The 23,446-nt window shown below is 46.2% G+C and overlaps 1 protein-coding gene across 5 annotated transcripts in view; it reads right to left on the bottom strand.

Moving 5' to 3' along the window:
• PARP6 (poly(ADP-ribose) polymerase family member 6) overlaps positions 1–16,559 on the bottom strand; it is a 61,753-nt gene extending 45,194 nt beyond the window's left edge. For 4 of the 5 annotated variants that reach the window (XM_082198521.1, XM_082198522.1, XM_082198523.1 and 1 more), the window contains exons 1-2: positions 16,169–16,558; positions 4,828–5,073 (exon numbers count right to left, since the gene is read on the bottom strand). In XM_082198521.1, the coding sequence (XP_082054647.1) occupies positions 4,828–4,830 (3 nt within the window). In that variant the 5' untranslated portion in view covers positions 4,831–5,073; positions 16,169–16,558. Of the gene's footprint in view, positions 1–4,827; positions 5,074–16,168 lie in introns of all 5 variants that reach the window. The other variant, XR_014213411.1, reaches the window with a different exon arrangement.
• Positions 16,560–23,446: the final 6,887 nt, after the last annotated feature.

Genomic DNA, 23,446 nt, shown 5'->3' with positions numbered 1-23,446 from the left:
CAAGGTTGAAGGAAATGGGAAATCTCCCCATTGTCTCTTTCACAAATCCTGTCTCAAGGACACAGTTAAGATATGAATAGGGTGTGAGCCTGTGACCTGGATTCAGGAGTTGAGTAGTTATCATAACAAAAGAGTGGCCAGGATGCCCAGGTAATCCAATCAAGTAACCTAGCACAGTGTTTCCCAACCTTTTTTGGGCAACGGCACACCTGTTTAAGGAAAAAAATCTCGCGGCACACCACCATTGCAGCCCCGTGACGTCAGCGCGCAGCGTCACGCCGGGAGGGACGCACGAAAGTGAAAGTTTTTTCCCTCCCCCTTGCCGGGGAACCTCCAAGCTTTGGGGGTGGGAGGAGGCAGCAGAGCGAGGGACTGAGGGACGGCGGCAACTGAGGCGGCGGCGGCTGTTGTGGTGGTGGCGGCGATAGCGGGGGGAGGAGGGGGCGGCGGCGGGGCTTGAGGAGCCGTCGCCGGGAGTTGCTGCTGCTGTTGTTGCTGCTGCTGCCCGGAGATGCCGGCCTCCTCCTCCTCCGCTGTCTCGCGCTCCTCCCTTTTGCACGCGCTGCCCTGCCGCTCGGCACCACCACCGCGGAGCCGCCCCCGGCTCGACGCGGATCTTCGCCGCCGCCGCCGCCTCTCACCGCCCGACTCGCCCGCCTCCCTCCCACGGCACACCAGCCAACGTCTCGCGGCACACCGGTTGGGAAACACTGACCTAGCAGACAGGAGAAAAAACAACGCACTCAGATTTCTGTTGTAGTCCGCCCCTTCTCTGATGTATGTATGATGTATCTGGGGGTGGTCTTGGACTCCAGGGTGAACAATTTAAAATGTCTATATAAGGGCTTGCACACCTTTGTCCTGGGTCCCCCCCCTCCTGTGGGGGGGGGAGCACCCTGTTGCAACAGCTTTAATAAAGATGAGGCTTACTAGCTGCTTTGCTTCTCAATATTCTCCAGTTGGTCTCTGTTATTTTCTCCTACCGATAGAGAACCTACAAAAGGACTCTATATGGGCTCTTGTGTTCCCCATAAGGGAAAAGGAGCAGTTTTTTTCTTATAACACAGACGCACAGGCACCTCCCTCAGCTTTCATTTAGCCATTTCATGCAGGATTTAACTCGAACAACTCATTTTAATGCTACCAATTCTCCCAACCCAAACAACATCCCACAATGCACTCCCTACAATTCATCATCACATGCAGATGAACACAGCAATGTGGGAGGAAATCACACACACACCCCAGTGATCCTTAGCACAACCAACCCCTTGCATCCAATGAAAAAAGAAATACATACGTAATACATAAATAGATACACACGGGTCACACCCACCCCTACATTTAAAGCAGTCTTCTACCACTTTTACAAATATAAAAGTATTATCAAAATGTGCAAAATGCTGTTGGAGTGGGGAACTAAAGAGGAATTTGTGAAATTGAGCATGATTAAGTGGGCACAAGATGTGGGTCACAATATGGATTATGAATTACGGGGAAAGTTGTGGAAAATAAATATGAATTTTACGGCATGTTATGCGATAAAAGAAAACAGGATGAAACTGGCCCACAGATGATATTCGACACCCACCAGATTGTCAACTATGTCTAAAAAAGAAAAAGGTGTATGTTGGAAGTTGAATGAAACTGAGGGATCTTTTATTCACACGTGGTGGTCCTGTAAAATAATGAAGGAATATTGGGAAATGATATATGATGAATTTAAAAAGATACTTTAAAAAAACTTTCCCCGAAAGACCTGAGATTTTCCTCTTGGGGATGGTAGCAATGGAAGTCCCCAAAAAACAAGTTAATTACTATAAAAACAAAAGTTTATTACTATACGATACTGCCGCAGCTAGAACCTTATGGGCACAAAGGTGGAGAACAAGTCTAGTTCTCAGGGAAGTTTTTAACGTTTGATATTTTATTGTATTTTTGGTTTCTATGGAAGCCGCCCAGAGTGGCTGGGGAGGCCCAGCCAGATGGGCGGGGTATAAATAATAATAATTATTATTAGAAGAAGAAGAAGAGTTTGGATTTGATTTCCCGCTTTATCACTACCCAAAGAAGTCTCAAAGTGGCTAACATTCTCCTTTCCCTTCCTCCCCCACAACAAACACTCTGTGAGGTGAGTGGGGCTGAGAGACTTCAGAGAAGTGTGACTAGCCCAAGGTCACCCAGCAGCTGCAGGTGGAGGAGCGGAGACGCGAACCCGGTTCCCCAGATTACGAGACTACCGCTCTTAACCACTACACCACACTGGCTCTCTAATAATAATAATAATAATAATAATAATAATAATAATATAGTACCCACTCAGGAAGAATGGCAGTGTAAAATGTTTGAATACGCTGAACTGGCTGGTCTGACGAACAGGATCAGATAAAACAAAGATAAGGAATACAGTGGAACCTCGGTTTTCAAATGTAATCCGTTCCGGAAGTCCATTTGACTTCTGAAACGTTTGAAAACTGAGGATCAAAGGGCTGTCAGCAAGTTCAATGGGGAAAATTGAGAAACATGGGGGAAATTGCAAGGCTCAGTCCAAAATGGAAGCGTTCACTTCCGGGTTTTCGGCATTCAGCTTCCATAACGTTCGGCAGCCGAGACGTTCCAAAACCGAGGTTCCACTATATAAGGAAGAATGGATAATGCTTATTGAATATTTTAAGAACTGGTATAGACAAATACATAGATTAACACAGTGCTTTTTTCTGGGGGGACGCAGGGGTATGCAATACCCCTAAATGTTTTGTGAATCTAAGTTTGGCCTCATGAGGGCCAGTATTTCAATATGAGTAGGAAAATGAGAGAAACCCTAAACATTTTTTTAGGGGAAAAAGGACTGGGTTAGCAGGTCTTGAGTAAATCCAGCAAAGCTGAAATAGATAGAGTATTTAATAGATTACAAATTGGATGATTAAAAAGATATGGAATACATGGAGTAGTAGAAAAGCAAAGGAACCAGGAAAAGGGTGGAAGGGAAGTCATATAGAATTATTATTATTATTATTATTATTATTATTATTATTATTATTAATATCCCGCCCTCCCCAGCCAAAGCCGGGCTCAGAGCGGCTAACAACAATAAAAGTAACACAGCATTCTAAAATCAATTCATTTTAAAATCAATTCAAAAAATCATAATAAAATACATGCTGTATTTGGTACAAAGTTGTAAATGGGACAGGGGGAGGGGAGGGGGGTTAAATATGCTCTCTGTTCCTGTTTTTGAAAATGCAAATATATATATATATATATATATATATATATATATATATATATATATATATATATATATATATATATATATTTGCTTTCGTAGATTTTCACGGGTACAGGAATGCAGGTTTTGGTGTCTTCGGGTGTCTTCCCGTGTAAGAGTCGGGGTGTCTGGGCGACGTTTCGACGAGGTCTCACTCGTCATCTTCAGGCTGGTGCTTTCGGCTTCTTGTTACTGGAACAGAGCAGAGTCTGGTGTTTGAGTTCCTATAAATACTGTTGAGGGGTGTGGTGTATAGCCTCCAACGTTCTGGGCTTGGGAACTTCCTCTCTGCCCAGAACGTTGGAGGCTATACACCACACCCCTCAACAGTATTTATAGGAACTCAAACACCAGACTCTGCTCTGTTCCAGTAACAAGAAGCCGAAAGCACCAGCCTGAAGATGACGAGTGAGACCTCGTCGAAACGTCGCCCAGACACCCCGACTCTTACACGGGAAGACACCCGAAGACACCAAAACCTGCATATATAACACCCCGACTCTTACACGGGAAGACACCCGAAGACACCAAAACCTACATATATATATATATATATATATATATATATAAAATAAAGCAGTCTTCTATCACTTTAACAGTTACAGCTTCCCCCCAAGAATCCTGGAAACTGTAGTTTGTTAGTGGTGCTAAGAGTTGTTAGGAGACGTCTCAGAGAGCTACAATTCCCAGCATCCTTAACAAACTACAGCTCCCAGAATTCTTTGGGGAAAGCCATGACTGCTGAAGTGGTATAAGAATTCTTTGACTGCATGGTGTGGATTGACCATACAAACACCTAGGACAGAGGGATGGGGTTACACTGCTGCATTCATTGCAAGTCCCACCCATTCACTCCATTTCCAATGTTCAGGAATGACTGCAGTTGCTTATGCACTCAGAAAGTCAGCATTACATGACAAGAGAGGACCCTAAGGCTTGCAGATGAATGTAGACACACAATCAAACATACAAACATGCGCTTAAGGGGTTTTTAAAACTCATTAAGAGGTTTGCAAATGGTTTGAAATAAAAAGAAAAGAAACAAATAAGCATTAAAAATAAGGTGGTGGCTATCTAGATTAATAAAGCTAAAGCAAAACCATGATGTGATCCCTTTTTGGAGAAAAAGGTGGGATACAATGAATAAAATATTGCACTTGGTCCACCTATTCTGCATTTCATTTTTCCGCTTAATAACTGACCTTTGTTTCCAAGGATGTACGCACACTACACAATTATAAAGCACATTTCTTTCCCCAAAGAATCCTGGGAACCACAGTTTACAACCCCCGGAACCCTGAACAAACTTCAGTTCCCAGGATCCTCTGGGGGGAGTCATGTGCTTTCAATGTACGGCATGTTTGGAGCCCGCTGTCAAACCTCCAACCCATCTCTTATTTTTGCATTTTAACCGGGCAACCTTCACTCCTCGCTCTTCTCCTCCAACACACGCAGAACATCCCTTCCCAGGCGAAGTCAGCGTTGCCATCTGTGGTCCAGCAGTCGCTCGACCCCCTCACACCACCACAAACCCGTCCTGCGAGCCTCACCCTGCTTACCATTTGCTTTGTGGTTCACAGGCACTCCTTCCACAGGGCTAGGCCTCTCCTCTCCATGCCACCAGCCAGCCTGGGAGCTGCGAGACAGACATCCAGGCGGTGTTACGGCCTCCAGCAGGGAGAGTCAGCCTGGGGAGTATGTTCTTCCGTCGCCCTGGCAACCAAGTCACTGTCCTCGAGAAAGGCTGAGAGCGATGGGGCTGACGTCAGTGCCGTGCAGAGGCCTCCTCATTGGCCGTCGGAGAACTGAAAAGGGGAAATCCAAGACAGTTTGGGTGTTTACATTGAAACCTATAGTAAATACAGAGTACGAGGCAGGGGGGACCTATGAGGTCTCCTACTTCCAGGATTTAGCATCCTTCCCTGGCTGCCCACCTGCATACACCCCAAACAGCTCCTGCTGCAATAAAAATCAGCATGCACATGCACACACACACACACACACACACACACCCCTTGATCTCAAGTGCACAACCATTTTTGCAGCATTAACAATGAGGCTTTGATGCCTAGCCCTTTTCAGGTGTGTGGAATTGTGCTCTGCGCTGTCCTCTGCCGGTTATCCTTAACATTTTCAGAAGCAAGATGGAAATATCTAAGGAGTGTGCCATCGAAGGCTTTCTCATATGTGAAGGCCAGCCCTGCCATTAGGCAGAGAGAGACGGCTGCCTCAGGCAGCTGATCTTGTGTGTCGCGGAAGAGCAGTAAATTGTTAGTTACCCTAGTGACTTGTGTGTTGGGGAAGCACCGCTCTCCTGATAGCAGCCTTGCTGCAGCTTGCCTGGGCAGGGGGAGGTCAGGGCTGCCCAGGCACAGCCAGGGCTCTCACAGGTGCACCCCCACAACCCTGATCTCGATGCTGCCCTGCCCTGTCCCCACACAGGTCAGCCACAGAGGTTGGGGCCCTCCACATGCTCTTGGACCACAGCTTGCATCAGCCCCTGCCAACATGGCCCATCATCAGGGATCCAGCAAACAACAGCGATAAGTGAGGAGCAGGAGCCAGGATAACTGCAGAGCAGCTAAAACTTTTGTGACAGTCTTCCCACTTTACTTTGCTACTGCTCCCCTATGATGGGAGCTGCCCGACCATCCCTGGAAGACGCTGGACCCACCCACCACTGATTCACAACAGCTGGCCTCCAGACTTCTAGGTGGGGTGGGGAGATTAAAGGGGGTGAAATGTTTGTTTGATGTGAATGATTTTGTACATACTGTATATATAAAGGTAAAGGGACCCCTGACCATGACTCTGGGGTTGCAGCGCTCATCTCGCTTTATTGGCTGAGGGAGCCAGCGTACAGCTTCCGGGTCATGTGGCCAGCATGACTAAGCCGCTTCTGGTGAACCAGAGCAGCGCACGGAAACGCCTTTTACCTTCCCGCCGGAGTGGTACCTATTTATCTACTTGCACTTTGACATGCTTTCAAACTGCTAGGTTGGCAGGAGCAGGAACCAAGCAACGGGAGCTCACCCCTTCGCAGGGATTCGAACCGCCGACCTTCTGATCAGCAAGTCCTAGGCTTTGTGGTTTAACCCACAGCACCACACACACACACACACACACACACATATATATATATATATATTTCATTTTACTACATCACACACAAAAAAGAAATCTAGAAGTAAACAAATATCCATCACCTCCTAGCAACTAAAAAGGAGAAGTAGAAAACAACAACAATAATACATTAAATAGTTCTCACAATACATTTAACATAAAAATGACTTTTTTCTATATAACTGATGTGAATGATTTTGGAGGAGAGAGGGGGGGTTGAAGTTTTGTTTGTTTGCTAATGAGTGGTCCGAGTATTGCTTTGCTTATTATTTGACTATTGTTAATGTCATTTGCTATTATTTATATGGCTGGTATGCTACTTTTGTTTTCCATGAATGTTATGTTATATGAAATGTTAATGTATTATATGATTCCCTCCTTTCCCTTCCATGATTTTATGCCCTGCATATTTTTCTTTGCTGTAAGTCGCTTGGAGACCTTCGGGCGACAAGCAACTAATAAGTTTAATAAATATTAATAAAACAGGAAGACTCTGGTGAGTACCACGTTGGCTGTCCCTGAGCTACCTGCAGCGCCAGAACCAAAAGTGGGCAAAACAATGGATGTCTCTTACGGCAGAGACATAGAACTGTTCAGGGTCCCGAGGGTCATCTAATTCAAGCCCCTGCAATGCAGGAATCTCAACCTAGAGTCCCCCATCCAATCTGAAACCATACTGAACCATGCACAGTTTGGAAATGTGGTAGCAGTTTCAGTATTGCCCACCACACAAAGTCGGAGGTTTCTAGTCCCCCCACCCTCAATATCTCCATCTTCCATCCCAGTAGGCAGGATCACTGGCAGAAGCAGAGAGAGGGGCAGGGGGCCATTGGCATGTGTGGAGAGTGCTGAGGACCAAACAGAGAGACACAGAGATCTGCATTTGGCCCTTGGGTCTGAGGTTTCACACACACACACACACACACACACACACCTGCTTTAAAGATACTCAAGTGCACAGACACCCACAGTGGCCGAAACTACAAATAATGGCTCCATCATCACAGCAGCATTGGTGGCACTGCCAGCTCCTCCCATGGGCTGTGGCGTACTATGTTTCAGCCTGTCAGCACAGACAGAATACAGTGGTACCTTGGGTTACTGATGCTTCAGGTTACAGACTCCGCTAACCCAGAAATAGTACCTCGGGTTAAGAACTTTGCTTCAGGATGAGAACAGAAATTGCGTGGCAGCGGCACGGTGGCAGCAGGAGGCCCCATTAGCTAAAGTGGTGCTTCTGGTTAAGAACAGTTTCAGGTTAAGAATGGACCTCCAGAATGAATTAAGCTCCTAACCTGAGGTACCACTGTACAGTGGTACCTTGGGCTACAGACGCTTCAGGTTACATACGCTTCAGGTTACAGACTCTGCTAACCCAGAAATATTACCTCGGGTTAAGAACTTTGCTTCAGGATGAGAACAGAAATTGTACTCCAGTGGCACAGCGGCAGTGGGAGGCCCCATTAACTAAAGTGGTGCTTCAGGTTAAGAAGGGTTTCAGGTTAAGAACAGACCTCCGGAACGAATTAAGTACTTAACCCGAGGTACCACTGTATGTTTCTTTGGGGTTTGGCATGAGATCGCCAAGGCAATCCTTCTTCTCACTGCTCAGCCCTGGATGATGCTTTATTTATTGCACTCGGCATCTAGCGTGACAACATCTTTAAAATGTTGCCCCATGGGTGCACAATCCTGATGTTCTATCATCTGGACTCGTTTTATTTATTTGTTTACTTGCTTATTTGCCTGCAGAAACTTATCAGCCACACAAGTGCTCATGAGTCTGAAACAAGCTGAACATGGCGGAGGGAGGGAGCACTGGCGGAGGAAGAGGCGTGCGGGGGAGCGCACTGCCCCCGGCAGCGCGATCCTGGCAGGGTACCATCGTGGCTGGCCCCTGCCCTCGCTGGGTGCCACGCCCCCAGGACGTGTGTCACACCCCTACGGGCAGCACGCCCCGCCCCCAGGACGCGTGCCAGCCCTACCCCCCCGCTCTCCACCCCCCAGTGCCAGAGCATGAAGCTCCACCACTGGGATGGAGGAGGAATTCAGTTCAGTTCACAGTAAAGGCAAACTTCATTAATTTGCACCTCCTGAAACAAGGTGCAACTGAAAAACACTCGTCCTTTAATATTTGCACAACAGCAACAGCATCTCTCATTCCTCTTTTCCATGTCTGAGTTCAGATGTTCAGCCAAGCAATGTGTTAAAAAATGCATAATACTAGGGACAAGCGTGCATAGAAATGCATATAATAAAAAAAACAGATGGAAATGTATTAGATTAGGGGAAAGGGAGTTGCAAAAACATGTATTTTAGACAGAATTGCATACCAACATTTGCACATAAGGAAAAAAATCACGCTAAAGTGCTGGTGAATTTTCACAAGGACTTTAAAGAGATAACAATCTGCAAATGTGTGGAATCGAATTTAAGACAGGAAAAATGAGAAACTGAGTGAAACCGAAATTGTTGGATTCAACCATCTCTAATGTGGCTTCACCGTCATTATCATTATTATATAATAAACAACCACATCAGTTAACCCTTTCTTTCACACCCAAGTCAATGTGCATAGTACTCAAAGCTAGTCAAGCTATTTTGGCACCAGAGGCAGAAAATCCCTTCTCTCTGGCAGTAAAAACACAATGGTAAACATGGTGACCAACCATTTGCTGTCCTTTCATGACCTTCATTCTGCCTAATGGCAGGGCCAGCCGTGCTTCCTTCGGCACTTTGTATCATGCAAAGTGCTTTACGGTCACTGTAATTCTCTCTAATCCTTACCAACTCCCTTTGGAGAAAGGCCATTAATATTCCCGTTTGCCTGATGAGCAACTGAGGTTAAGAGAGAGAGGCACTTACAACAATAAGTTCATGGCTCAACAAGCATAGAAGCCAAATTCGCAGGCACTTTTTAGCCACTTCATAAACATTTGCTCAGCAATCTTCCCTTGCTTTAGTTAATGTGCATTAGAACAGTTCACAAGTTAATCTTTTTCCACTTTCAAATGTCATCGCATCTTCTCCAGCTTGTAGAGAAGACATTCCTTCACTAGCCTAGCATGGATATTGGCCCAGTCTGCCCTGCAAATGGATTTGGATGTGTTCCTACCACGATGGGGACAGGCTGAGCACGTGAAATCCACCTTTTTGCATTACCCCACAATTTTCTAACAAAACTGTCAAGGCTGGAGGAAATGCTGCCTATTTGCCCTCTTGGGTATCTGACAAAGCTGGGAGAAAGCTTGTCTGTTTCATCCATTTGTATGGTTGCTGTTGCTGCTGTGTTTTTGTTCAAACAGACATGGTACATACAGTAATATTAAAAATACAACAATTAAGTGAAATGGAAAAGGTTCCAATTTAGGCCAGTCAGTGGGGACAATGAAGGAAAAGGCCTTGAACCTGATATTTGAGTCAGCGTAAAAAAAGGAAGAATCAGGTATGGGGGCCATGATGTGCCAGTTCAGTGGCCCAAAAGAGACATTTTGCCACAGGGAGAAGAAGTTAAAAAGAGATAATAATAATAATAATAATAATAATAATAATAATAATAATAATAATAATAATTTATTATTTATACCCCACCCATCTGGCTGGGTTTCCCCAGCCACTCTGGGTGGCTTCCAACAAAATATTAAAATACAGTAGTCCATCAAACATTAAAAGCTTCCCTAAACATGGCTGCCTTCAGATGTCTTCTAAAAGTCTGGTAGTTGTTGTTCTATTTGACATCTGGTAGGAGGGCGTTCCACAGGGCGGGTGCCACTGCCAAGAAGGCCCTCTGCCTGGTTCCCTGTAACTTGGCATCTCGCAGTGAGGGAACTGCCAGAAGGCCCTTGGAGCTGCACCTCAGTGTCCGGGCAGAACGATGGGGGTGGAGACGCTCCTTCAGATAGGATAAATAGAGTCAATCAGGGACTTTGTAATTTGTAGTTATGTCTCTTAGCCAGCATTTATCCTTTGAGATATCCTCCACTTCAGCATAAGTACACTGTAAAGGAGCTACTGCTGGGTTTTTGATGACCCAAGTGCTAGCCAATCAGTACTGTGCACAGACAATTTCTGCAAGACAGCAGAACCAATTTCCCCTAAACTCGAGCCTGGACAGGGAATTTTACATGGTGAATACACTTCCCCAATGGAGCAACTACTCAAACATACTCCTGCCTCCTCACCATCAAATCTGTCCTTAAATGGCAATCATCTTGCACTTCTCTAATCTGCACTGACCCGGCTGCATCTAGAGTTCTATATCCAGTTCTGGGTCCTGCATTTTAAGAAAGATGTTGACAATCTGAAGCATGTCCAGAGAAAGGCAACGACCACCATGGTGAGAGGTCTAGAAATGATGTTGTATGAGGAAAAGTTGAAAGAGGTGGGTATGTTTTGCTTGGGGAAGATTAAAGACAGGCATGAATGATAGCTGTTTAAAAATATCTGAGTGGCCGCCATGCAAGATGTGGAGCAGACTTGTTATCTATTGCTCCAGAGGCCAGGACTAGAATGAACAAGTAGAAATTGTAGGGAAGTACATTTTGTGTATGGGACGTGGGTGGCGCTGTGGGTAAAACCTCAGTGCCTAGGACTTGCCGATCGTATGGTCGGCGGTTCGAATCCCCACGGCGGGGTGAGCTCCCGTCTTTCGGTCCCAGCTCCTGCCCACCTAGCAGTTCGAAAGCACCCTTAAAGTGCAAGTAGATAAATAGGTACCGCTTTATAGCGGGAAGGTAAACGGCGTTTCCGTGTGCTGCGCTGGTGCAGGCTCGCCAGAGCAGTGATGTCACACTGGCCACGTGACCCGGAAGAGTCTGCGAACGGCGCCGGCTCCCGGCCTCTAGAGTGAGATGAGCGCACAACCCTAGAGTCTGTCAAGACTGGCCCGTACGGGCAGGGGTACCTTTACCTTACATTTTGTGTAAACATGAGGAGAAACCACCTAATGGTCAGAGTTGTTTGACAGTGGAACAGGCGGTCCCAGGAGGGGTGGGCTCTCCTTTCCTGGAGATATTTCAGCAGAAGCTGGGTGCCCATCTGCCAAGCAGATGGCTGGACTGTATGACCTTTCAGTTGCTCCAGGCCAGTGCTGAGGCACCTTGTTCTGTCTGTCTCAGCTATGGGATTGCTGTCCATGGTCCTGAACCCTAGGCACTGAACTCTGAACTAGCATCTCTGACCGTGCCCTGGAGTGCTGATTCCAGAAACCCAGACCTGCCTTTTGTCCATCTTGCATGGGCTTCTGCATTCAGCACAGCAGACCCTGCACTAAGCTGGGGGTTGGACTAAGATGACTTCACTCCAATATTCTTTATGTGCATATAAAGAATGAACAAATAATAATTATGAACATGCACTCTAATTCTATAAATCACAGGTCTTGGGATACTGGAGACTTGGCAATGCTTGTGGGAACCTGGGAATAGGGGAGCAATTCAATTCAGTTCACATTCAAAGGCAAACATACCTAATTCACGCTTCCTGCAATAATACGCAAACCTAAACACAGCCATCCTTCAAAATCCACGCTTATCCAGATTTTGCAATGCAGGCCTTCAGCCAAGGTGTGTGAATGGGCATGCATATAAAGTTGGCATTAAAATGCATATCTCAGGGGAAAGAACATTATATTAAGAGAAATTTCTCTGCAAAAATGTGTCTATTAGGGAAAACTGCATACAAAAAAGTGCATGTTGGAAACGCACCGAGATGCTGAAGAACTTCCATACAAACCCTTAAAAAGGAAGATTGCAGAGCGATGTGAAAATGTGGTGAACTGAACCGAACATTGGAAAAATAAGAAATGGAGAGGAACTGGAATCAAGCAATTCACCAGTTCCCACCTGGCAGGCCCATCTCCAGGGCTCTGCAGTGCCCTTGCCCTGTCCGTCCCCCTGCCCCCCATCACCATCAGTACTGGTTTTCCGACAGCCTCTCTTACTGATCCTTCCTTTGCCACAGTGGCTAATTGGAGAGGCAGCAACATGGGTGCAATTAGGGACCCCAACTGACCAGAGGCCTCTTCTTGTGCCTTTTAAGAGCAGTGTAATATGGGGAAAGAAGCAGGTGATGCTTTTCAGGGAATGGAGATCAAACATTTCATCAGCTGCCAATCAAGCTGCTGGAAAAGAAACAGATGGAATGATGGGGGTCGGGGTGGGGAGTTCAAAAGGCCTCTCTGCTAGTGGGAAGGAAGAGGCAATCCTAACCTTATAAAGGAGGCGGAGAGCTGTGAATCATCACCGATCTGTTATTGACAGACACGAATGTGTGAATCAGCTCTTCCGTAATCTGCAGAGAGCAACATATGGGGCAGGTTGTGCAACAGAACCTGGTGGGAGAGTTTAAGCATTCTGGGAGAATTTGGGAGATCAGCTCTCAGCCTCTTCAACAGAGACTGGGAGTTTGAACAATAACTTCCCAGTAACTTCAGGTGCAAGCGTAAGGATGGCCACATGTCCTACTTTAGAGGGGGGCAGTCCTCTATTAGAAGGCGCCCTTTGTTTGAAGGGCTTCCCAGGCCAGGTGTTCTTTAAAGAGAAAGAATCATAAGAAGAGAGAGCAGGAGGGACCTTAAAGCTGCCCATCAAAAGCAGTGCAGATTGAGCAGACATAACCAGAGTCACCGGGCCACATTCTCCACCCGCCATGGCAAAATACATTGTAATTCTATTCAGATCATAGCAATCATTTCTGAATTTGCATCTCATCTCCACTGCATCTTAGCAATGCAAATGCAGATTTTATGCAGATCTGTATCCTCATTTGTCCTCTTCTGTGGTGATGTAAGAGTGGCGATGCATAAGTGTTTACTAGTATAAGAGGAACCTAGAATATTTTGCCTGCCCATTTGAAAACCAGGCATGTCCTTTCCCCTCCCAGAATACAGCCTTACAGGGCCACCTCTGCAGAAGCCAAAGAAGTCAAAGGAACATCACACACCAGAACAGCTTTAGGGTCAGACTAAAGCAATATGCTTAGCTACAAACATGAGTCTGACCAAACTGCGGGAGGCAGTGGAAGACAGGAGTGCCTGGCGTGCTCTGGTCCATGGGATCACGAAGAGTCGGACACGACTAAACAACTAAACAACAACAAAAGCAATATGCTAAATGCATTCGTGTACCTTTAATTTTTAATAAGAAAAAGAAGAAGAAAAAGCAGTCAAGATGTCCCTGCCCCAATTGGAATCAGGACCATGGCTCAGAGTGAGAGGGAATTAATCCTTTCTTCCTCCCCCCCCCCTGCTGTTTTCTCCTCCCAAATTTGCTATTTGCTGCAGGAGGGAAGCTTCTATTGGTGCAAACGCACTTTTCCTTCCAGGCAAATAGCATTTTCCAAGCGGTGGCTTTTATCACAAAAAAGCACAGAAAATAAAGGGCCCCATCCAGGGGGTCTTGAGGCTGCTTTTTCAGGGGGGGGGGGAATTAAGATACACCAGTCTGATTGTGTATATAATACAGGGGTGGGCAATGTGAATCCTTATGGTCTCATGTGGGCCTTGGCCTAACTGCAATAGCTCAAGGTGATCAGTTTGGACCTCTGGCAAGCTGGTAGTTGGTTGGGTGGGGAGAAAAATCGAAAGCAGGTGGTGGTTGTGAAGGGGGTGGCATTAAAAGAAAGAGGGAGAGAAAGGGTCACATGCTCACTTTTGGCTCTCAATTTCTCGTTTTTCTGGTCTTGCAATTAAAAGATGGGGGGCATATTCAGCACTGACTAGCACTGTCCGTATATCCAGCGTTCTCTGTCTACTAGCTCAAGATCCCATGTGCTGGCAGATGACAGAGTTCAAAGGCTGCGCAAAAGCAACAGTTGCTTACTGCACATTTATTGGTTCCAGTTGTGCAATCTGTTGCGAAGCTACCTTTAGAAGGGGAATTGCATTTTCCCTTGTGCAATAACTTCTGCCAATGCAAGAAGTATACTGCTAAGTGACTTTAACACAGCGCTACCTTGGGTACAACTCAATGTCTGCATGAAAATTCATGTGTATTGTGTTTTTGTGTGTGTGTGAAATTATATATAAAAAGTTTTGTCTAGCATAAGCATTCTTGCAAGCAATTTCTGCCATATTAATAATGCACTCTTGTGTATCACTAATATGCACATGTTTGTAAGCAGTTTTAGGCTGGATAGCTGCACTGCAAAATTAGGCACCGGGCACATTTCACAGGAGAGCTGCTTCAGTACACAGCATTGGTTCAGGAAGTGTAAATTTGGGAAGTTCACATTGAAACGCAAGCAAGGCAGGTATCTATCTCCCCAATCCTGATTCTGTCTCTGCTGCTGGCTTCAGCCCTGCCCACCTCCAGCATATGGCCCCTGACAGATTTGCCTCAAGGGAAAGTGGCCCTCAACAGAAAAATGGTTTCCTGCCTCGGTTTTATATATTGACTACTCCAGTTTAGGGTCCATAGATAGTGGTCAGCAAAAAGCTGACAATGGCAGACAGTTCCTCCATATCCAAAAAGTATCCGCATCCAAAGGGGATTCAGGTGCTAATATGTGTTAGTGATCTTGACAGCACTCAAACACAATTAAAACTCGCACCAATTAGTTTCGGATTTAAAAATGTTTCCATGTAGTTGCTAGTTTATAAAAAGAGACAGCAAAGGCTGAACTATGAAAGGAAATAATATTGTTGCTTCCTAATCCACATGATCAGAAACATACTATGATTTTTGACATGTCCTGAGCAATGGGAGAGTTGGAGAGCATGTAAAGAAGCTCAGAAATGAAACAATGGTAAGCAGAAAGAGAGGTTCGGGGAAGCTTGTGGCAGCGGACAGAGGCAGACTGTTATGGGCCACAAATAGAGAAGGAAAGGGGTCTAAAGGAGAATGAATGGAAACAGCACAGCCCAAGAGACTTCATTACACGAGGCAGGGCCACCCTTCATCCAAACTCAAGATCCCTACCCAAGACTGATCAAGTTATTCCAGCACCTGAGTCAGAAAATCCCACAAGTGCCTCTGTCCCTGGCAGCAAAAACGCAATAGGAATAAATCAAGTAACTTAACCATTTTGTTCCCCTTTTGTGGCTCCCAAGACCAGTGTGGCATGAGGCAGCTGCCTTAGTTTGCCAAATTAGGGGTGGGGTGGGCTGTGTGGAGTGCACCACCCTGGTGTGAAAAGGAAAACACAGTCCTAATTTTCCAAAGCCTCATTTTTCAGTGGTTAATATAGCAGCATCGTCCCCATCCGTTAATTTTATTTTAAAAAGTCAAAGTGGCCCTCGGAGTGATTTTGAGCTGTGCATCCCAGCTCTGGACAGACAGGGCCCATGCCAAGAAGTGAGAGCAGGCCTGTCAAAGAGCCACCTGTTGACTGTCATGGAAGCCTTTGGCTCTCCAGTCTTGGCCTGGTTTATTTGTCACTCTGGGCTTTTCCATGGGGCAGGGGACTGCAGAAATCCCTAGCTCTAGACTCCAGCAGAAATCTCTGAAGCTCGTCTCCAGCAAAACACACACAAAAAGAGAGAGGGAGGGAGGGAGGGAGAGTAAAGGCCCTGATCAACCCAGCCGAATTTGCTCCATGTATGTACGTGCACAAATGCGCAGCAGTCAAACAGGCACAATCCTTGGCTCCGATCTTGCTCCCAACCCGACTAGAGATAAACTGCTGCAACCTCTGGAAGAGCAGAAAGGGACAATGCACAGCTGGAGTTCGGGGTCCTCGCCTCCCGGCTTCTCTTCTGCATCTCTCGGCCTCGGTACCCGCAAAAGGCAAATCCATGCAAACGTCCGTCCCCCGCGCCCCGTTCTCCATCATACTTACCTGCCTCCACTGCTACGGAAGGCCTGGCGAGACGGGGACCGGGATGCTCACCAGGCTGCTGGTGGCAGGCAGACGGGCATGGCGCAACGGAAGGGAAACCTGGACGGGAGATCGATGGCCAGCTTCTGCTGCACAAGGAGCCAGGCGAATTGCGTGCGCGCTAGAGAGAGCGGGGATCCAGCAGGGCAGAAAACAAAAGGCTCGGCGGCGGCGGCTGGCTTTGTCGCTCTCATAAAGGAGCTCTGTGGCCCCGATGCTTTTGCCCATGCTCAGTGCAGCTCCGGGATGCTGTCATGTGATGCTTCGCAGCGAGACGAAAAGCGGGGGGGGGGGGGGAGAGAGAGGGATGCCGGGGAAGAGCCAGGCAGCCAGGCGCCCGGGGGCGCGCAGGCGGGGGCGCCACCAGACGCGCGCTACCCATCCGAGGAGGCTGCTGCCGCCCATTTGCCAGCCTGGCACTGGCAGGCAGTGCCCCTACCGCCCCAGCCCAGCCCTGGCTGCGTGTCTCGCACAAAGGAAGAAAAGGGGGGCGCTTTTGCCTAAGCATTTGTTGTTATTATTAATTGAATTTATATATTGCCCTATACCCGGGGGTCTCAGGGCGGTTCACAGAATAAAATCAAGATATAAAACCATGAAATAGCCAATAAAAATAAAACAACAACTCAATAGCGCCCCCCACACACACACACAAAAACACACAATTTAAAAGGGCATAGGATGTAAATCGGATCAACCAAAGTCCTGGTTAAAAAGGAACGTTTTTGCCTGGCGCCTAAAGGTGTACAGTGGTACCTCGGGTTAAGAACTTAACTCCTTCCGGAGGTCCGTTCTTAACCTGAAACTGTTCTTAACCTGAAGCACCACTTTAGCTAATGGGGCCTCCTGCTGCCACTGTGTGATTTCTGTTCTCATCCTGAAGCAAAGTTCTTAACCCGAGGTACTATTTCTGGGTTAGCAGAGTCTGTAACCTGAAGCATCTGTAACCTGAGGTACCACTCTATAATGAAGGCGCCAGGTGAACTTCCCTGGGGAGAGCATTCCAGATGGGGAGCCACTGCAGAGAAGGTCCCGTTCTCGTGTTGCTGCCCTCCGGACCTCTCGAGGAGGAGGCGCAAGAAGGAGGGCCTCGGAGGATGATCTCAGGGTCCAGGTAGGTTCACATGGAAAGAGACACTCCTTGAGGTATAGTGGTCCTGAGACGTTTAAGGCTTTTTAGGTCCACTTGAAACGTGTGAAAAACAGGCCATCCTTGGTTAACTTGGCAGTCCATTTGCAATTAAGAAATCTGCTGAAAAGGGACGCAGTCGTGCTTCCTGCACAATTCCACATGAATGTAGAAAAATAGGGGTGGTTGGCTTTTGCTGCCGACCTCCCCAAGGCCCCTAAGTCCATGATTGGTCAGAGATGAATGGATGAAGGCAGGATGCAGTGAATGCAAGGCAGATCTTCATTTTTCTGTTGCGACAGAGTTCCCTCCCCTCCTAGCAAGGAAGCATGAGGAAACCCAGAACCAAGAAGAAACATCTCTTTTAAGGGTTTGCATTTTGGCACAGAGAAAGAGGACATCCCCTCTACAAACAGTCAGCAATTACATTACACCTAAGGTGGGGTTACTGTGGCTCAGGCAGGCCAAGGTGTGGTTTAGCAAGTTTCACATTGTTCCAGACACAGTTTGCACAAAATACTAGCATTTGATAAGACAATCAGGATCCCTCAATGCAGAGCATCTGGGTAGATAATGACAATTAATAGAAAGGAGGTTCATAGACAGAGGAGAGGAATCCTTTCAGGAACTTCCCCTGACTGTTCTCAGACAAGGGAGATTAAGGAGGCAGAGGAAATATTTAGAGTCTTTTGGAGAGCTAAGGTGGCTTTTGGATTGCTCTCCTGTACTATTTTAGACATGTGGTTTATATACTTATGTATGTGTGTTTACAATGTGCAATGATCAACATTTATTCTATATTCCTATAACAGCTGGAAGGATGAGGTAGAAGTGGGAATCCTACATATTTATTTATTTACATATTCCCCCTCCCCTGCCCCTGCCTGAAGGCACAAGATGCATTGCTAACTTGCTGAAGCTAAGCAGGTCTAGTTCTGGTCAGTGCCCGGATGGGAGACTCCCTGGGAACTCATTTTACACCACCTTGAGTTCCATGGTGGAAGGAAATGGGGATATAAATAAACCAGATGAATAAATAATTAATAAAGCTGGAAAGACTTTAAAATGTGGGGCGAGGAGGGATGGGGGAGAAACTGGATTCAGTTTGCACTTAAAAGCAAAGCTACATAATTCACACTTTTCAAAATAATATGCAGGCCGAAATGCAGCCATCTTTCAAAATGCACACATTTCCTCATTTTGTAACGCAGGCAAGTAATGGCTACAAAAAATGTATTTACTTGAGTAAAGTGTGTGTGAAAATGCATATATTTTGTGAAAATAATATATTAAAATGGTTTGTAGAGAAAATTGATTTGCACAGGTGTACAATTGGCAAAACTAAATGGAAAAACATGTATGTTAGGAGAAATTTGCACAGACATACTGGGGGGGGGGGAATCCTCATGAAAATTTAAGAAATTCCTAAACTGAAGTAGAGCTAAACTTAACATTGAAAAAATTAGAAAGTCAGAGAAACCAAAATAGACAGATTCCCCTGGTGGGGGAAAAGCAGGGGGAAACTGAGTGGGGGAGATCAGCCAGATTTCCAGTGGCCAGTGACTTATGAATAAATGCTGCTGCTGTCGTGTTTTGGGCAGGAGCCAGGACAAAACCCTAATTTTGGTATGCTTTAATTGTTTAGAACATTTATTAAAACTCCAAGTAAGGCAAATCATCTACAAAACATTAAACTGTTTGATTGTTAATATGCATTGTTTATTTTTATCATCAGCTTTTAAATTCAACGTTCACCACACACTCAAAAGAGAAGGCGGGCACATAAGGGGTCCAGGATCCATTTTGCAATTTACTCAGTTATGTCTACTGGCACCTCATATTTAACATACACACAAAAGGCATTCAGTGTGACAGTGTGCACATCTGAGTATAGCAATGCATCGGCTATATTTCTGGTCCCTTCTTGGGGAGATGCCAAAGGTTCTGTCATCATGGGCTGCTGCTCTTCAACATTTACCTGTACATCATATTCAGATTGTCCATGAGTTGCCTAAGCTTCCTTTAACTGGTGACCTCCCTCATTGTAACGGAGCCATATTGCCGGGCAGCTTCCGTGGAAGTGAGAAAAATCCCCTCTGCAATTACCGTATTTTTTGCTCTGTAAGACTCACTTTTTCCCTCCTAAAAAGTAATGGGAAATGTGTGTGCGTCTTATGGAGCGAATGCAGGCTGCGCAGCTATCCCAGAAGCCAGAACAGCAAGAGGGATTGCTGCTTTCACTGTGCAGCGATCCCTCTTGCTGTTCCGGCTTCTGAGATTCAGAATTTTTTTCTTCTTTTCCTCCTCCAAAAACTAGGTGCGTCTTGTGGTCTGGTGCGTCTTATAGAGCGAAAAATGCGGTAAATGCTTAGGAACTCATTCTTGCACAGTCAGGGAGAGGGAAAGTCTCTGCTGCCACCAGCCTCTCTGCCAATCCAAGAAATGATTCATTTCAGAAATGGACCTACCTGTTTGTTTTCTTTATAAGGAGCTATGACAGGCTTCCAAACACTGTTTTTCCACATCCCCCTCATAGCAGCAGGGAGGCTGCTGAGTCGTGACAGGTCCTGGCCACCTGCCTAGAGAAAGGGATGTACCAGTGGAGCTGATCGGTGGAGCATGCCTTGGAAGAATGGCAGACGAAGGTGATTGACTACATGGGACTAGCAGAAATGACTGGCAGAATCCGAGACAAGGGAAAAGAGACGGCGGAAGAAGATTGGAAGAAATTTAAGAACTATCTTAAGAAATACTGTAAAATTTATGAATTTTAGAATAATGTGGCTTTTAAAATTAAATGGAGTACAGCTGTAAAGATTAAGTGAAAGGAAAGTAAGGATGATAATTAGATAAAATCAAGGGTGAGGACTTGCTGAATTAAATTTTCGAAATGGGAATGCAGAAAGGGGAGGTATGAGGAGGTCGGTGAAATAAGTTTTAAGAAAATAAGGTATTTGGAAGCCGAACATCCGCTGCAGCTGTCGGCTATTGTTTCCAGGGCGCCTGCGCCAATCAGATGCCATGCCTCTGTTTTCAAATGTTTTGGGAGTTGAACAGATTTCCAGAACGGATTAAGTTCAAGAACCAAGGTTCCACTGTATATTTGTTTGTGAGAAAGGCTTTGGGAGTAAGCTCTGAGGGAAAATCCATACCTGCTGCCTTGTGGGACGTCTTCAGGAGAAGAAAAGGCTAAGGAGTAAACCCTAGAGAAATCCATAGGGGAGTCCCTAAAATGGTTGGATGGAGTCTTGTGTGCTTCCTTCTGGCACCTGCTGCAGCCAAGCTGATGCCAAATGTATTGCTCTGCTTTCCTTTGGACCAGGGACACGGGTGGCGCTGTAGGTTAAACCACAGAGCCTAGAGCTTGCCGATCAGAAGGTCGGCGGTTCGAATCCCCATGACGAGGTGGGCTCCCATTGCTCAGTCCCTGCTCCTGCCAACCTAGCAGTTCGAAAGCATGTAAAATTGCAAGTAGATAAATAGGTACCGCTCCGCCGGAAAGGTAAACGGTGTTTCCGTGCGCTGCTCTGGTTTGCCAGAAGCAGCTTAGTCATGCTGGCCACATGACCCAGAAGCTGTATGCCGGTTCCCTCAGCCAATAAAGTGAGATGAGCGCCACAACCCCAGAGTCGGCCACGACTGGACCTAATGGTCAGGGGCCCCTTTACCTTTACCTTCCTTTGGACGCCATCAGGAATGCCAAAGGGGGTGGTCTTGTTGTCTGAACAGTCCAGGACCTCCAGACACACTGCCCTGGAGAGGTCCCCTTTGCACTGCTACTGCAGCAAAAACAACACAGGAGGCAGCAGTTATGATTTATCAGTCTCTGCAGCCACAACAGGTGCTGTGATTCTCTAATTGTTTGGCTTCACCCCTGGAGGTGCACTCCATTGTCTCTCAAGACACACGGATGCCAACAACCACCATTTCCATCATCCCTGGCCATTGGTTATGCCACCTGGGGCCAATAGGAGTCAAGAGTCGATCAATGTCTGTAAGGTACTACATTGGCTACCCCATGTTTATTTGAAGAATTAAGACATGCACATCTCTTTCTGCCTGTGTCTCAAAGCAGCTTACGGAAAATTAAATCCCACCCAGAATGTATGAAATTCAAAACACAGATTAAAGCATCAGAAAATAAAAAGAGCAGAGCAGCATTCCGTGGTGTCAAGGCATCCTGAAATAAAATGGCCTTGATCTGACACTCGAAACTTTGCGGGGATACTGGTTGCCTTGTTTCTGCTTTACAAGAAATAATGGGTAAGGCTGACCTACCTATGCACACTTACCTGGAAATAAGAGCCATTGAAGATAGTAGGAATTGCTTCTGGAGGTGAGGAGCATGAGGAGTTTTTTAATAATTATGTGAAGGGAAAAGACTGAGTAGAGATTAATTTCCGCTCATAATACCAGAATGCAGCATCGCCCAGTAAAATTGTCTGGCAGCATGACTCAGGACAAAAGAAATTATTTATCCTCCTAATGCATAATTCACTTACAGAAGGGATGCGGAACCTCCAGCCCTCCAGTTCTTCAACCGCACCTCCTCTCAGTTCTGCCCAGCAAGGATGATGGGGATTTGTTTATTTTTACACACACACACACACACACACACACACACACACACACCGGTATATAAAATCAAAGCAGCTTACACAAATAAAAATGTACAATACTCTAAATTTTAAACATAATCTGGCTGGACTACAGGTTTCCCACCCTTGGCTTATCACATCCATTGCAACAAGTTCCATGGTATGGGGGCTATTAGCAATGATAGGTAAATGGAACCTCCATGTCCATAAGCAGTGTACCTCGTGAGTGCAGGTTGCTCTGGATCTTGTTGGGCTCCAACTCCTATCGGTCCTAGACAGTATGGTCAGAAGTAATGGGGGTTGTAGTCCACTGGATGGTCACAGGCCGCCCAACCCTACTTTAGGCTTTACTTTTGGGTTTCCCATAACATCTGTGTAGCTACTGTTGAAAACAGGATATTAAACAAGGTGGGCGGGAACACATGGCCCTCAAATTATTTTTGAATTTTTTTAATTTTACTGAATTTATATGCCGCCCTATACTCACAGGTCTCAGGGCCACTTCCATCATCCGTGATCAGTGGCTGTACCAAAAACATCACAGTGTCCAACAAAATCTGGATACAGTGGTGCCCTGCAAGACGAATGCCTCGCAAGACGGAAAACCCGCTAGACGAAAGGGTTTTCCGTTTTTGAGCTGCTTCACAAGACGAATTTCCCTATGGGAAGTGTTCCGATTTTTTTTCGCTCCCCCCCTTTTTCTAAGCCGCTAAGCCGCTAATAGCCTTTTAGCTGCTAAGCCGCTAAGCCTTTAATAGCCGCTAATCCGCTAATAGCGCTAATCCGCTAAGCCGCTAATAGGGTTGCTTCGCAAGACGAAAAAACCGCTAGATGAAGAGACTCGCGGAACGGATTATTTTCGTCTTGCGAGGCACCTCTGTACAGTGGTACCTCGGGTTACATACGCTTCAGGTTACAGACTCCACTAACCCAGAAATAGTGCTTCAGGTTAAGAACTTTGCTTCAAGATGAGAACAGAAATTGTGCTCCGACGGCGTGGCAGCAGCAGGAGGCCCCATTAGCTAAAGTGGTGCTTCAGGTTAAGAACAGTTTCAGGTTAAGAACAGACCTCCGGAACAAATTAAGTACTTAACCCGAGGTACCACTGTAGTCACATCCTTTCCCCACCTCTGGACCAGGTAGACTTTAAGTCTCGTCTTGTGGGACTCTTTTCTTATGTGTTTAGGGACACTGGTAGGTGGAAACAAAATTTAAAAAATTTCTTCCAATAGCACCTTAGAGACCAACTAAGTTTGTCCATGCACAAACAAACTTAGTTGGTCTCTAAGGTGCTACTGGAAGGATTTTGTTCGTTTGTTTGTTTCGACTACGGCAGACCAACACGGCTCCCTACCTGTAACTGGTAGGCGGAGGAGAGAGAGACAATTTGTGAGTCAGTGGCAGACACACATACTGGACCTGGGCACACATTCGGTTACAGATGGGCACAGATGGCCCACACCATTTTGGTGCCCAAGACAGAAATGTCTAGATGGCAGCTATCCCACCCCA

The sequence above is a fragment of the Podarcis vaucheri genome (genome assembly GCF_965113315.1).
Source record: "Podarcis vaucheri genome assembly, chromosome: 14".
In the NCBI taxonomy this organism is placed as follows: Eukaryota; Metazoa; Chordata; class Lepidosauria; order Squamata; family Lacertidae; genus Podarcis; species Podarcis vaucheri.
The sequence above is the reverse complement of the archived record's forward strand: the minus strand, read 5'-3'. Positions and strand labels throughout refer to the sequence as shown.